The sequence below is a fragment of the Mobula hypostoma genome, chromosome 10, assembly GCF_963921235.1.
Source record: "Mobula hypostoma chromosome 10, sMobHyp1.1, whole genome shotgun sequence".
NCBI classification, from domain to species: Eukaryota; Metazoa; Chordata; class Chondrichthyes; order Myliobatiformes; family Myliobatidae; genus Mobula; species Mobula hypostoma.
Window position 1 is genome coordinate 117,256,684 of NC_086106.1, and position 15,420 is coordinate 117,272,103.

The 15,420-nt window shown below is 46.1% G+C and overlaps 1 protein-coding gene across 4 annotated transcripts in view; it reads left to right on the forward strand.

Annotated features, from left to right (window-relative positions):
* The window catches only part of LOC134353138 (septin-6), a 76,936-nt gene that overhangs the window by 45,036 nt on the left and 16,480 nt on the right, over positions 1–15,420 (forward strand). For all 4 annotated transcript variants that reach the window (XM_063061086.1, XM_063061090.1, XM_063061088.1 and 1 more), the window contains exons 3-5: positions 5,004–5,199; positions 7,063–7,249; positions 14,234–14,395. In XM_063061086.1, coding sequence (XP_062917156.1) covers positions 5,004–5,199; positions 7,063–7,249; positions 14,234–14,395 — 545 coding nt within the window. The remainder of the gene's footprint in view (positions 1–5,003; positions 5,200–7,062; positions 7,250–14,233; positions 14,396–15,420) is intronic.

Below are 15,420 nucleotides of genomic sequence, written 5' to 3' on the forward strand. Positions count from 1 at the left end.
AATGGAGATGGAAAAGTAGGCACTGGGGTGAATGCAAGTCGACAGTAGTTACTATTGTGACTCCTGCTGTGAACGTTTGTGTGGGATTGATTGTGTTTGCCATCTGAGTTTCTGGAATGGAGCCCATGGTACAGTAGTTCAATAATATGTTTGATGGTTCTTTGTTTCCCACTGGGACTTGGACGTTTGGCCTGTCATGGGACCTTTGACTCATTGGTCAGTTGGGTCCCAGGATCTGTCTGTTTCTCTCAATTTGGCACACTGTAATTGACTTCAATTTATCACAAGGTGCATTGCTTTCGGAGGGGAGATCTGGCAAGTGCATGTATAACCAACATACTGCAAACTGGAGAAGTCTATAATTTGTCAGATAGTGCAATCACAGTGCCAGCAACCCATGTTCAATTCTGCTCTTGTCTGTGAGGAGTTTGTACATTTTCCCTTGCAAAACAACAAATTTCCTGAGATATGTCAGTGAATATAGTGTTAATGGTTAGACTCTTGGCAGTGTGGAGGATCAGAGGGATCTTGGGGTCTGAGTCCATAGGACACTCAAAGTTGCTGTGCAGGTTGACTGTGATTAAGAAGGCATACAGTGTATTGGCCTTCATCAACCGTGGGATTGAGTTTAAGAGCCGAGAGGTAATGTTGCAGCTCTATAGGACCCTGGTCAGACCCCATTTGGAGTACTGTGCTCAGTTCTGGTCGCCTCACTACAGGAAGGATGTGGAAACTATAGATAGGGTGCAGAGGAGATTTACAAGGATTTTGCCTGGATTGGGGAGCATTCCTTATGAGAATAGGTTGAGTGAACTCGACCTTTTCTCCTTGGAACAATGGAGGATGAGAGGTGACCTGATAGAGATGTATAAGATGATGAGAGGCATTGATTGTGTGGATAGTCAGAGGCTTTTACCCAGGGCTGAAATGGCTAGCACGAGAGGGCGTAGTTTTAAGGTGCTTGGAAGTAGGTACAGAGGAGATGTTAGGGGTAAGTCTTTTATGCAGAGAGTGGTGAGTGCGTGGAATGGGCTGCTGGCGATGGTGGTGAAGGCAAATACAATAGGGTCTTTTAAGAGACTCCTGGACAGGTAAATGGAGCTCAGGAAAATAGAGGGCTGTGGGTAATCCTAGGTAACTTCTAAGGTAAGGACATGTTCGGCACAGCTTTGTGCGTCAAAGGGCCTGTATTGTGCTGTAGGTATGATCATAAACCTGATTCTGAAGCAGAGGGTGAGGAGGTAGCAGGCAAAGATGGGTCTTGTGGTGATAGAGGCTTTCAACAGGCTCTCAGTCACTCGAACATGCAGAGGTGCAAAGGGGCTAATGTGTTTCCTCCCATACTCCAAAGATGTAAATGTTAGTAGGGTAAATGGGTGGCACAGGCTCCCTGGGCCGGAAAGGTCTGTTACTATGGTGTATCTCTAAATGAATTTCCACACCAGCACCCGTCCACACTTCATGATTTCAACCGTAAAACACAGGTGTACATTAGACCATCGAGTCTACTCCCCCATTCCACCATGGCTGATTTACCGCCAGTCTGCTACCTTCTCCCTGCCACCCTTACTATTGAAGACCCTCTCAACCTCTGCTTTATATAAACCCAATGACTTGGCCTCCACAGCTGTCTGTGGCAGTGAATTCCACGGATTCACCACTCTCTGTCAAAAGAAATTCCTCCTCATCTCTGTTCTAAAGGGATATTCTTCTATTCTGAGGCTGTGCCCTCTGGTCCGCTATAGGAAACATCCTCTCCTCGTCAACTTTATCTAGTCCTTTCATTATTCGGTAGGTTTTACTGAGATCCCCTGTCATTTTTCTAAACTCCAACAAGTACAGGCCCAAAGCCATCAAACGCTCCTTATACCTTAACCCTTTCACTACTGGATTATTCTCTTGAACCTCCTCTGGATCCTCCTATACCAGCACATCTTTTCTTAGATAAGGGGCCCAGTAGTTGCTCACGGTACTCCAAGTGAGGACTGACCAATGCCTTGTGAAGCGTCAGTATTACATCCTTGCTCTTGTACCCTGGTCCTCTTAAAATGAACATTAACATTGCATTTGCCTTCTTCACCACAGACTCAATCCTGCAATTTGGCCATGAGGGAGTCCTGCACAAGGACTTGAGTCCCTTTGCACCTCTGCACATTCGAGTGGCTGAGGGCCTGTCGAAAGCCTCTATCACCACAAAACCCATCCTTGCCTGCTACCTCCTCACCCTCTGCTTCAGAGTCGGGTTTATGATCACTGACATAGCTCATGAAATTTGTTGTTTTGCAGCAGCAGTATAGAGCAATATGCAAAAAAAAGAGTTACAGTAAGTGTATCTAAAAAGTAATAGTGCAAAAAGAGCAAAATAGCGAGGTAGAACATGTTGTTCGTCCATTGTTGACGTCGAAGAGGACCACGACACCATAATGATGGTGTCGAGACTAGCGCGTGATTTGGATTTAAGTGAGGGAGAGTTGCGCAGCGTCAGCCTCACTCTCTCTTCCCAATTCCCATCTGGATCCAGTGGCAAGACAGAGTCTAGACAGCTGGAGATGGAACTAGGCGCAGTGGATGACCAGGACGTCTTCCGTGTCTTGTCCTGCTCTACACGTTCCACGACACTTGCAGAGACCGCCTTCTTGACCGTTGGACCTTCCACTGGTCTCGTCCACTCAATCCGCTGGAGTCTGTCTTCACATGCTGGGATAGATAACTCCCTATCTCACCGAGGGTTTGAGACCCGTCGGCTACCCTCACCTGGTCTAACCGGCTTGTCGAAGCCGTTGCCCGGGGTGTGGCCGCTGTCGCATGCAGACAGCTACGGGGAGCCACAGGTGAGAGCTGAGTGCCAGGTGGGGACCAAAGGTGGACTAACTGCCCTGAAAAGGACGTGACATGTTCCCCCACCAGAGGTGCTACCCCTCCCTGACACCCCATACACCCCAGGTAGAACATAGAACATAGAATAGTACAGCACAGTACAGGCCCTGCGGCCCACATTGTTGTGCCGACCCTCAAACATGAACAGTTCCGAGATCTGAAGGCAGGGAGGAAGAAGCTGCTCCTAAAATGGAGTGTGTGTCTTCAGGCTCCTGTACCTTCTTTCTGATGTTCGTAAGGCGAAGGGGGTGTGTCCAGGGTGGTGAATGTACTTAATCATGGATTCCGTAGTCTTGAGGCCTGTCTTTTGATGCTGTCCTCGATGATGGGAAGCTTGTGCCCGTGATGGAGCTGGTTGAGTCTACAACCCTCTGCTGCTTTTTCCAAATCCGTGCAGTGGCCCTTCCACACCAGACAGTCAAGAATGCTGGCCAAGGTACATGTATAGAGACTAGCTAGAGTCTTTGGAAACGTACTAAATCTGAAACTCCCAAGGAAGTTCACACTCATGTCCTGCCTTCAAATTTATTTACAGACTCCAATGGCAGACATCAGTTTGCTCTTGAATGGTGTCAGGACATGCATCACTGTGGTCACTACTCTGTCGGGGATTCCTAACCACATCTTACTCCAGTCCCGCTGAAGGGTCTCGGCCCGAAACGTCAACTGAACTCCTTTCCGTGGATGCTGCCTGGCCTGCTGAGTTTCTCCAGCATTTTGTGTGCGTTTCTTAATTCGGAGACTAGGATTTTGCTTCTGATAATCCCAAACCGCACAACGAGCTGTGTTTATTTGGAGAAACTCTCTTTTCAGAATTGCTTGGTATTTATAAATTGCTCTGGCTGCAGTTTCTCATGGTCACATGTTTACAGCTATAAATTCTAGCGGAGCTTTCCCACAGGCATTTGGGAATATCTTGCCTGCGGCTGCCTCTTTTGAGAACGCACAAAATGTTGGAGGATTTCGGCAGGTCAGGCAGTGACTACAGAGGGAAATGAGCAGTCAGCATTAAAGGCTGAGACTCTCATCAGTACGGATGAGGGGTCTCGGCTGGAAATGTTGTGCTGTGACAAAGTTGTTTTTGAATATTCTACATCCCCACATTTTTGATTTCAGTGTTCAGCTGATGCCCCTAGGTAACACAGGCTTTGTAAGCTGTGGTTTGTAGCATTTTGTTCAACTCCCTCCGTGAGGATTGGTCCTGTCTGAGGGTATTACCCTCCACACCCATTTCCTCTTTTGAAGGGGAAGAGGAGAGGAGCAAAGAGCAAATAGCAAAAGTGTACAGCTCGTGTGGGAATTGCTGTAATTGCATAATTGTCAAGTTATTTTAGCTTCGAGATACAGCTTGCTAACAGGCCCTTCCGGCCCAATGAGCTCACACTGTCCAGTCACACCCATGTGACCAGTTAACCTACCAACCCGTACGTCTTTGGAATGTGGGAGGAAACCAGAGCACCTGGAGGAAACCACGGGATCGCAGCGAGACGTGGGCGGAATTGAACCCGGCTTGCTGGCACTGCGTTAGTGTCATGGTAACCACTACAGTACGCCATGCATTTGGGGCAGTGTGGCGGCGCAGTCCGCTAACTGTAGGATTTAGGTTCGACTCCTGCCCCGGTCTGTGAGGAGTCTCTACATCCTCACCCTGACCCTGTGAGCTTCCTCCAGGTGCTCTGGTTTCCTCCCTCATTCCAGAGATACACGGGTGGGTTAGGATTAATAAACGGTGGGTGTGCTATGTTGAAGCTGGAAGAGTGATGATACTTGGACAGTCCTGGATGATTTGACAGTTGCAATATGGTGCTAGTGAACCATGGTGACGCTCTGCAGGCCATGTACAATATCTGAAATCAACGTACAACACATTTCACTGTATGTTTCGATGTACATGTGACAAAGTTAATCCTTAACCTCTTTTTACTGTGCCATCCCAAACTTTTCTAAAGCCTGTTGTGTGGTCTAACAGGTTACCAGGCTGTCCATGTGAAATACTATGGTATTACTCAGCTTGTGTGACAACACTAACCCCAGCTGCTGGTCTGATTAGGTTAATCGGTCACTGAGAATGTCCTGCTCTGGGTAGCAGTGTTTATTTCATACTTTTCACCCTTCCACACATTTAGGTGAAACTGGTCTTGGAAAGTCCACCCTTATGGATACCCTGTTCAACACCAAGTTCGAAGGTGATCCCGCCCCACACAATCAGCCTGGAGTTCACATAAAGTCCAACAGCTACGAACTGCAGGAAAGTAATGTGCGACTGAAGCTCTCCATCGTGAACAGCGTGGGATTTGGGGACCAGATTAACAAGGAAGAAAGGTGAGAAACGACTTTCTCGTTTTTCTGCTATGTTGAATCTGACAAATAGTAAATCAAAACCCTTGTACAGTCTGTGGGGAACAGGGTTAACAATGAGCAACACGCACAAAATGTCGGAGGAACCTCAAGGAGGTCGGGCAGCATCGATGGACAGGAACAAACAGCCGACTTTTCAGGCCGAGACCCTTCGTCAGGACTGGAAAGGAAGGGGTCAGAAGCCAGAATAAGAAGATAGGGGAGGGGAAAGAGCACAAGCTGGCAGGTGACAGGTGAGACCAGGTGAGGGGGAAGATAGGTAGGGGAGGGGGGGATGAAGCAAGAGGCTGAGCGGTGACAAGTGAAGGTGGTTTTGGCCTAATTATTCCCCTCCATGGGTGCTGCCTGACTTGCTGTGTTCCTCCAGCATTTTGTGTATGTTTCCGACTCCTTCTAATCCACTTCAAGACTTGTTTTTCAACAATTAATCTTCTGAGGTGTGTCTATTTCAATGCAAGTATTGTGGGGAAGGCTGACAAGCTGAGGCGTGGATTGACACATGGAATTACGACATTATAGCCATTAATGAAACTTGGCTACAGGAGGGGCAGGACTGGCAGCTTAATGTGCCAGGGTTCTGATGTTTCAGACGTAATAGAGGCAGAGGAATGAAGGGTGGGGGTGTGGCATTGCTAGTCAGGGAAAATGTTACAGCAGTGCTCAGGCAGGACAGATTAGAGGGCTTGTCTACTGAGGCCATATGGGTGGAGCTGAGAAACAAGAAAGGTATCACCACATTAGTGGGGTTGTATTATAGACCACCCAATAGTCAGCGAGAATTGGAGGAGTAAATCAGCAGAGAGATAGCAGACAACTGCAGGAAACCGAGGACCAGATCTATCTTTATTTATGATCAAGTTGAAACTAATGGTGTTATGATCACTGGAACCAAAGTGTTCCCCTACACACGCTTCCGTCACCTGTCCTAACTCGTTTCCTAATAGGAAATCTAATATTGCCTCCTCTCTAGTTAGTGCCTCTATATATTGATTTAGAAAACTTTCCTGAACACATTTTACAACTCTAACCCACCTAGACCTTTAACAGTATGGGAGTCCCAATCAATATGTGGAAAATTAAAATCCCTAATGGCATGAATGTAGATTTCTCCTTTTGGTTTAAAAAAAATAATTCTCCTCCTCCCCTCCTATTCTCCACACTGGCCTCTTACCTCTTTTCGCCTGTCTATCACCACCTGTGGGTCCCCTCCTGCTTCCCTTTCTCCGATGGTCCACTCTGCTATTAGATTCTTCCTCTCTTGGCTTCACCTATTACCTTCTAGGTATCCTCCTTCCCGTCCATCCACCTTTTCATTCTGATGTTCTCCCCCTTCCTTTCCGGTCCCGAAGAAGGATCTTGGTTCAAAACGTTGACCGTCTATTCATTTCCATGGATGCTGCTTTACCTGCTGAGTTCCTCCAGCATCTTGTGTGTGTTGCAAAAGAAATCAAAGTTTGCAGGAGTGCTGATTGCAAAGCTGAGGGGATGGACTTTGAGGTCAAACATTGAGGTGGCTCAAAATGTTCTTTGGTTCTTCTTCCCACGACACCATCTTTGTAATTTAGTCACTTGTACCTCCCCCCCATTACATTAGACCCCCACCCCCACACTGGCCCTGCCATCCACTACCAGCTTCTGCTACGTTGCTTGCTTGTCTCCAGCATGGTAGTAGAGCAGGTAATATCTTTGCCTCTTTGATGGGTCATTGCCTTTGACTCAGTTCATACAGTCTATCCGGATCTCTTTTCTGTCTAAAGGTTTCTTTGTAATTTTCTTTTGTTTGCACTGGGATTTTTTTTAAAAGGCTGTGCTCTCTCTACCTGGCAGCTACAAGTCTATCGTTGAGTTTATTGACGCTCAGTTTGAGGCCTACCTACAGGAGGAGCTGAAGATAAAACGTACTCTACACAGTTACCATGACAGCCGTGTCCACGTCTGCCTGTACTTCATCGCCCCCACTGGCCATTCCCTCAAGTCGCTTGATTTGGTCACCATGAAGAAACTGGATAGCAAGGTGAGTTCTCCAGGAGCAGGAGCCTTTGTGTTTGCAGTAAGCCGTCTCGTAAACATAACGACGCAAGTGTTCAGCAGTAGTAACGTTAAATCTTGTGCCCTCTTTCCATGAGTCGTCTCCATTGGCAAGGTTCCTCCGTTCTTACATCTTGCTCTCAAAACTCTAGAAATCTTGCTTGAAATCTGGTCTCTTCCACTCTTGAAGTGGATAAACTCAAAACATTCTGAGGGTGCTAGAAATCCAGAGTAACACAAACAAAATGTGAGAGAAGTTCAGTAGACTCATGGCTGGGAAGAAGCTGTTTGCCATCGTAACCATCCTTGTCCTAATGATATGGTACCTCCTGCCTGATGGGGAAGTCCAGGGGATAATTGGACAGATTGGAGGGATCATTGACAATGCTAAGGGCCCTGCGTTCGCAGCACTCCTGATAAATATTTCTGATGGGTGGAAGAGAGACCCCGATACTTCCCTCAGCAGTCCTTTGTGGTGCGTGTAAATTCAATTGGTGCCCTTGAATGCCATTTAAACTGGTTCACTGGCCGTGTGTGTTTGTGCCCCAGGAGCTGGTACCCAGCAGTCCCTGTGCTTGCGTCCCTGGGTTGGTGACGGACCAGAGACAAGTGCTGCTGTCTGTCATCACCCCTGAGGTCTTGGTAAAGTTCACTGGTCATTGCAGTCATGGACATCATCAGAAGAGAGAAGTACAACTTAGCTGTGTATAAAAGTGGATTTTGGACTGATTTATATTTTGTACATTTCACAAGTATTTCAACTCTCATCCAGTATTTCATTTGTCTGTTTGTGATGTGCTTCACAAATCTGTACTTATCAAGCAAATTCAAGCAATAACAATCTGCTTTAATTCCTAGTTTTTTTTTCACATTTTCTTTCAGGGTTAGTTTGCTTTCCAGAAGGTTCTGTCTAAGAGTTTCGTTGCTGAAGATTGCAGACTAATTAATCAAAGTGTTTAGATTCTAGGCCAAAGACTTGACTGAAGTTTGTGCTGTCGGCTTTTAACCTAATTCCTCTGCATTAAATCTCTCATGAAGACAATTTTATTGCCTTGGTTAGGGATGGGTGTTGGTGCTGAGGCAGCATCATTAGCAGTGATATCCTGTGATGTCATTGGGTGTGACATCCGGCTGGAAGTTAATTGAGAAGCTTGTTGTTACACTTGTGGAGTCCTCCCTCTGCCCTATGCTCACTACAAGTTATTTTTGCTCTGTATTGTGATCGCTTCAGCGCCTACCCCCTCCCGCGTCGATTTTGGATGTGCGTTGGCTGCTGTTGTGCAAATACCTCTGATTCTGCGCTGTTGCCAATTCTCGAGGTTCTTTGAGATTACGCGGGGTTATGGGTTTTTCAGTACTTGGTCAGGCAATATTGGTTGGGTTAAATTGGACCAACCAAAGGTATAGACCGAAGAATTTGTTACTAATTGATTTGCCTCTATGAGTCAGGTGATAGTAAGACAAAGGAGCAGAATTAGGTCATTTGGCCTATAAATTCTGCTCCAGACATTCAACCATGGCTGATTTGTTTTCCCTACTTTCCTGCTTTCTCCTGTAACCTTTGATAGCTTACTGATTAAGAACCTATCAACCTACACTTACAAAATACCCAATGACTTGGTCTCCTCAGCCATCTGTAGTAATGAAGTCCACAGATCCATCATTCTCTGGCTAAACAAATTACTCCTCAGATCTGTTCTGAAAGGACGTCCTTCTATTTTGAGGCTGTGCCCTTCGACTCTCTCAGTAACAGAAATGTCCTCTCCATGTCCACTCTATTTAGGCCTACCAAAATTTGATATGTTTCAGTGAGATTCCCCCGCTCATTCTTCTGAACTCCAGTGAGTACAGGCCTAGAACTATCAAATATGTCCACAAACATTAACCCTTTATTCCCTACATCCTTCACATAAATCTTTTCTGGTCCCTCCTATGCCATCACGTCTTTTAGATAAAGGGATTAGATAACTACTCACAATAGTCCAAATGTAGTCTGACCAATTCTTTATAAAGCCTCAACATTACACCCTTGCTCTTATTTTCAAGTCATCTTGAAATGAACGCGAACATATCATTTGCCTTCCTCACCACTAACTCAATCTGCGATTAACCTGAGCCAATAGGCTGGTCCTGGACTTATTTCCTGGCATAACTTACATATTATTATTTAATTATTTATGGTTTTATATTGCTATATCTATACTCTATTCTTGGTTGGTGCAACTGTAACGAAACCCAATTTCCCTCAGGATCAATAAAGTGTGACTATGACTATTAACCTTTAGGGATTCCTGCGCAAGGATTCCCAAGTCCCTTTGCACCTGATTTATGATTTTACTCCCCATTTAGAAAATAGTCTAGCCTTTATTCCTTCCACCAACGTACATGGCCGTACATTTCCCAGAACTGCCACTTTGCTCACTCTCCTTTCCTAATCTATCCAAGTTCGTCTGCAGGCTTCCTGCTTTCTCAGCACTGCCATCACCACCTATCTTTGTATCATTTGCAAACTTGGCTACAAACATCATGTCCAAAACTTATCTAAATGGGTAAAATCTATACTAATTCGGGAAGCAGTATTTTTTAAGCTACTGAGAGGAACGGTGGAGCTCCCAATCTAGGAAACCTGTTATATTTGTGGCTTATTAGCTATTCAATTCTCAGCAAGCCAGTCCCATATCTTTTATTTGGCTAATTTGGTCAGCTTAAGGCAGCCCATAGCTAGTGGTTTCTGCAGCTCCTGTAAGCTAGGAATCAACTGGTTGTCTGTGAGGTGTTTTATAACAAGAGCTTCCTTTGTAGGGATCTGTCAATGAGATCATTGACCGATATCATGAAAAGTAACCGGCCCAGCACTGACCCCTGCAGAGCACTACTAGTCACTGGCAGCCAACCAGAAAAGGCTCCGTTTATTCCCACTCTTTGCCTCCTGCCTGTCAGACTCAAGCCGATTAGCAACTTGCTCCTTCAGAGGAGGGCGAAGAGAGATGGGTTGTTACTCTACTTCAGTCAGAAGGTCTTTGCCATCTAAATCAAAGGAATCGGGAGTTAGCTTAGAGAAGCAGGAGATTTGCCATCAAAAGCAACATCAAACAAAACCAGAAAATGCTGAAAAACGTTCGTTAGGTCTGGGGGAGTCTGTGGAAAGAGGACAGGAAGCAAAGACCACCTTCTGGAGCAGATGGACCAGGTGTTGGGAATGAAGAGTCCCCGCTACACTTAAATAAAAACTTGGTGAATCCAAAACCATATTCAGCCCTAACATGAGACATGGGTGATTCTTCATAAGATTCTTCACCAAGAGTTACATTCCTGAACTCTACCTGACCTTATCCACTTTTTGATGTCTGCTATGACTGCACCAAGAGGTGAACTTTCCCATGACTTTATGGGTGATGGTTGCATCGCTAATCCTGTGTACTTTTATCTACCTGCCAGTAATTATTAACTGTCAGCTATTAATGTGCAGCCTTGTTCGCTCCAAGGTCTAGCTGTTCTTAAATTGCACGCCATGTACTGAGCACAACCGCTGATCCACTGCCCACATGAGGGTGCTCTTTCATCACCGTCTTCAGTGCATCCTCCATTCTCCCTTGGGCATTTTTCCCTCAGTCATTCTGTTGGGTGTCAAAGCTCAGAATCAGGTTTATTAATTGATTGGGTGTTCATCATATCCAATAATGATAAGAAACCTGTGTGGGCGATTTTTATTTGTGATGGGGCAGTTTCACTCTCGCAACCTCGGATGTCCAGGTCGAGTAGTATAGGTAGTCGACACAACTGGGGTCTTCCTTGCTTGCAGTGGATGGCCATGGCTACTTCTGTGCCTTGTTCATGCCTTTCGCTCTCTGCAGAGTGTTGCAAAACCGCATTCCTGGTGGTTGGATCTCACTGAGCTCATCTGCCCAGTCGACCGGATCTGTCCTAGCACGTTGAGACAAGAAGATCCCTCCCAGCAGGTGCAATCTTAGCATTCAGTCCGAGAGGACTAGAATATAAAAAACAAGAACACAAAATACTCTGCAGATGCTGGGGTCAAAGCAACACTCACAACACGCTGGAGGAACTCAGCAGGTCGGGCAGCATCCGTGGAAAAGATCAGTCGACGTTTCGGGCCAGAACCCTTCGTCAGGACTGTAGGGGGAAGGGGCAGAGGCCCTATAAAGAAGGTGGGGGGAGGGTGGGAAGGAGAAGGCTGGTAGGTTCCAGGTGAAAAGCCAGTAAGGGGAAAGATAAAGGGGTGGAGGAAGGGAGGCAGGGAGGTGATAGGCAGGAAAGTTGAAGAAAGAATAGGGGAAAACACAATGGGTGGTAGAAGGAGGCAGAACCAAGAGGGAGGTGGTAGGCAGCTGGGGGAGGGGGTTAGGGATAGGGGAAGGGAGGGGCAGGGAATTACCGGAAGTTGGAGAATTCTATGTTCATACCAAGGGGCTGGAGACTACCTAGACGGTATATGAGGTGTTGCTCCTCCAACCTGAGTTTAGCCTCATCATGGCAGTAGAGGAGGCCATGTATGGACATACCTGAATGGGAGTGGGAAGCAGAGTTGGTGGGTGGCTACTGGGAGATCCTGTCTGTTTTGGCGGACAGAGCGGTGATGCTGAGGCTTTGTAAGGCATTGGTCAGACTGTGCTTGGAACTGTGAGCAGTTTTGGGCCTCTTATCTAAGAAAAGATGTTGACATTGGAGTGAGTCCAGAGGACGTTCACGTGAATGATCTCAGGAATGAAATTGTCAACATATGAGGAGAGTTTGAAAGCTCTGGGCCTGTACTTGCTGGAGTTTAGATTGAGTGGGGAATCTCATTGAAACCTATTGAATATTGAAAGGCCTTGATAGAGTGGATGTGGAGAGGATGTTTCCTATGGTGGGGGAGTCTAGGACCAGAGGACACAGCCTCAGAATGGAGGGACATTCATTTAAAACAGAGATGAGGAATTTCTTTAGCCAGAGGGTGGTGAATCTCTGGAATTAGTTGCCACAGAGAGCTGTGGAGGCCAAGTCATTTGGTGCATTTAAAGCGGAGGTTGATAGGTTCTTGATTGGTAAGGATGTCAAAGGTTATAGGGAGAGGACAGGAGAATGGAGTCGGAGAAGGGGGTTAATAAATCTGCCATGACGGGATGATGGAGTAGATGTGATGGGCCGAATGGACTAAATGATCAACGAGCCAAGGTCCTTCCTGTTGGATTCAACCTTGATCTTGACCCGTAGAGGCTGATTGTCCATATGGTTGTTCTCCTTCTCCTTGTGTGGAGTTGTGTATCTTGCCTCTCCTGCACTCTTGTAACCTGGAGCAATCAGCTGGCAGTCTGTCGGAAGGAACAGGAACAGTCCGACTGTTCCCTCAGCCTTGCTGTGCTTTCGTGTTGTTCATGGCAGACCTTCTAGTCCATCACACGTTATCACCATCTATCAGTCTCTGCCTGGGATGAATTATGCCCTCTAGGACAGAGAATTCAGAATGTTTATGGGCTTAATGGGTATTAAAAAAAGGTCCTAAACATCCAACTTTCCATCCTCAAAACTCATCCCTACCTCTCAGCTCTGTAGCCAGATGAAGCAATTCCTCAAATGTGTGGCCTGCCCACTGCTCTCAGAATTGTGTATGCAAATCTGACCGTTTTCCTTCTGGAAACATTCAGCAGGTCACTGGAGAAAGCATTAATGTTTCAGGCTGATTACCTTTCATCAGAACGAGGGAAAGCAAGAGACAAGAACCAGAGAACAAAGAGAATGTCTGTGAAAAGGAATAAACCAAGAAAGACTGAATGAAATGTATTGTTGCCTGCTGAAAGAGCACAGGGAAGAGTTGTTAATCAGAGCTGATCTGTTTGGAGAATGATGAAGAACAGTTCTGGGACTGAGATTGAAACACTTGTTGCTGTAGATCTGAAATGGACGATATGGATGAGTGGGGTGGGGTCGGGTTGGCACAGTGATGTAGCAATTTGCACAATCAGTTTACACCGCCAGCAATCACTGCTAGGCTTCGATTCCCGCTGCTGTCTCTCAGGGGTTTGTATGTTCTGCTCATGACCGCACAGGTTTCCTCCAGGGGCTCCCGTCCCTCCTACGTTCCAAAGACGTATGGGTTGGAGTTAGTAAGTTGAGGGCATGCTGTGTTAGGGCCAGAAGTATGGTGACACTTTGTGCAGGGGGCAGCCCACATCTCAGACTGTGCTGGTCGTTGATGCAAACAACTCATTTCCCTCTGTTTCAACTTACATGTGACGCATAAAGCTAATCTTTGATAAAGATCTTTATTTTACTTTGAACACTTAGCAGCAGAATCAGAGGGGTGGGGGTAGAAATTACAAGTCTGGTTCTGTGTATATATTAAAAAGGAAGGTTATCTTAAATTGTTGAACTGAGACTTGTAGGCTCTGACATTCTCTGTAAAAAGATGAATGCTGTTCTTCAAGCTTGCATTGGGCTTCACCTCTTCTGCCCTCTAACCTTCTCCTGTAACCTTGTGTGAAATCAGTTTGTGGGTTCTGCGATTGGGGAGTCAAGACAGACATTAAACATTCAGTAAATCCTTCAAGTTACACCCAGTTATAAATATTTATCTAAAGTGTGCACGAAGTAGTAGGACAAGACACTAGACAGGCACACTCGCACACTCACGCCACCTCTCACTTAAACTGCTTCTATGGCCCCATCCAAAGTGCAAAAGAGATTGCATACTTTCAGCGTGCTGGATTTGTACACTACTGGTGCCATAACATCATCAGCTAAGCAGCAACTAGTGGGCAACGAACCAATCCCTAGCTAATGCAGGGGAGCGGCTTTCAATCAACAGGTAAGATGGTCACTTACTGCAACAAACCTACCATTGTTTCCTGCTCCTGAAGAAACTTGGACCTTAAGATTTTGCTCGTGCATGGATTTTGGTCCAACTAAGAAGCTCTCATGCGCCATTGTCCTGTATTCAGCCCATAGCCAATGTCCTTTTCTTATCCTTCAGGTCAACATCATTCCAATCATTGCCAAAGCAGATTCAATCTCCAAAACTGAGCTCCAGAAATTCAAGATCAAAATAATGAGTGAACTGGTCAGCAATGGTGTTCAGATCTATCAGTTCCCCACAGACGATGAGACGGTGGCGGAGATCAATGGAACCATGAACGTGAGTTTGCCTTTTCTTTTGGATTAGTTTACAAGTATGAGTAGCGAAATGGCAGATGGACTTTAATTGCGACAAGTGTAAAATGTTGTACTTTGGCAGGTTAACTGTAAGGGGAAAGTATATAGTTAATGGCAGGACCCTTAACAGCAGAGGGATCTTGTAACTCCTTGTTGCAAGTCGATCGGGTAGTAAAGGCATGCTTGCCTTGCCTTCGCTGATCAGCCGCTGAGTACTGACATAAGTCAAGAAATTTGTTGTTTTGTGGCAGCAGTCTGGTGCGATACATAAAATTATGTTACGATGAAAAATGTAAAAATGATGCAAGAAGAGCAAAGTATTGAGGTGGAGTTCATGGACGTTCAGAAATTTGATGGCAGACAGGAAGAAGCCGTTCCTTAAACATTGCATGTGTGTCTTCAGGCTTCTGTACGTTCTCCCAGTGAGAAGAGGACATGTCCTGAGTGGTGAGAAGCCTTAATGATGCATGCCATCCTTTTAAGGCACTGCCTGTTGAAGAATTCTTTGATGGTGGGGAGGTTTGTGCCCATGATGGAGCTGGTGCAGCTGTATAGAACTCCAATCACAAACAACAGAAAATCTGCAGATGCTGGAAAGTCAAGCAACACACATAACGTGCTGGAGGAACTCAGCAGGGTTGCCAGGCCTCCTGAGTTCCTCCAGTATTTTGTGTGTGTTGCAGCTGTATAAGATATTTGTCAAGCTGTACTTGGGGTATTGTGGCCGGCCGGTGCTGTACTTGCATCACTTCAAGGCGAGTAGTCCCAAGTTCGAATCCGGCCAGCCCCTTGCATGCTTTCCATCCGTGCTGGGTTGAGCATCGAGTTAGCAAGTTGGCCTCATAAAAAAAAAACGGTCAAATGCTATGGAAACTGCAAAAATGTCGCCCGATGCACCAGAAGGCGCGAAAAGAACGAAAACAGCTTGGGGTATTGTGTGCAGTTCTGGTCACCCCATTACAGGAAGCTTTGTAAAGGGTACAGAAGTCGTTTACCAGGATGCTGCCT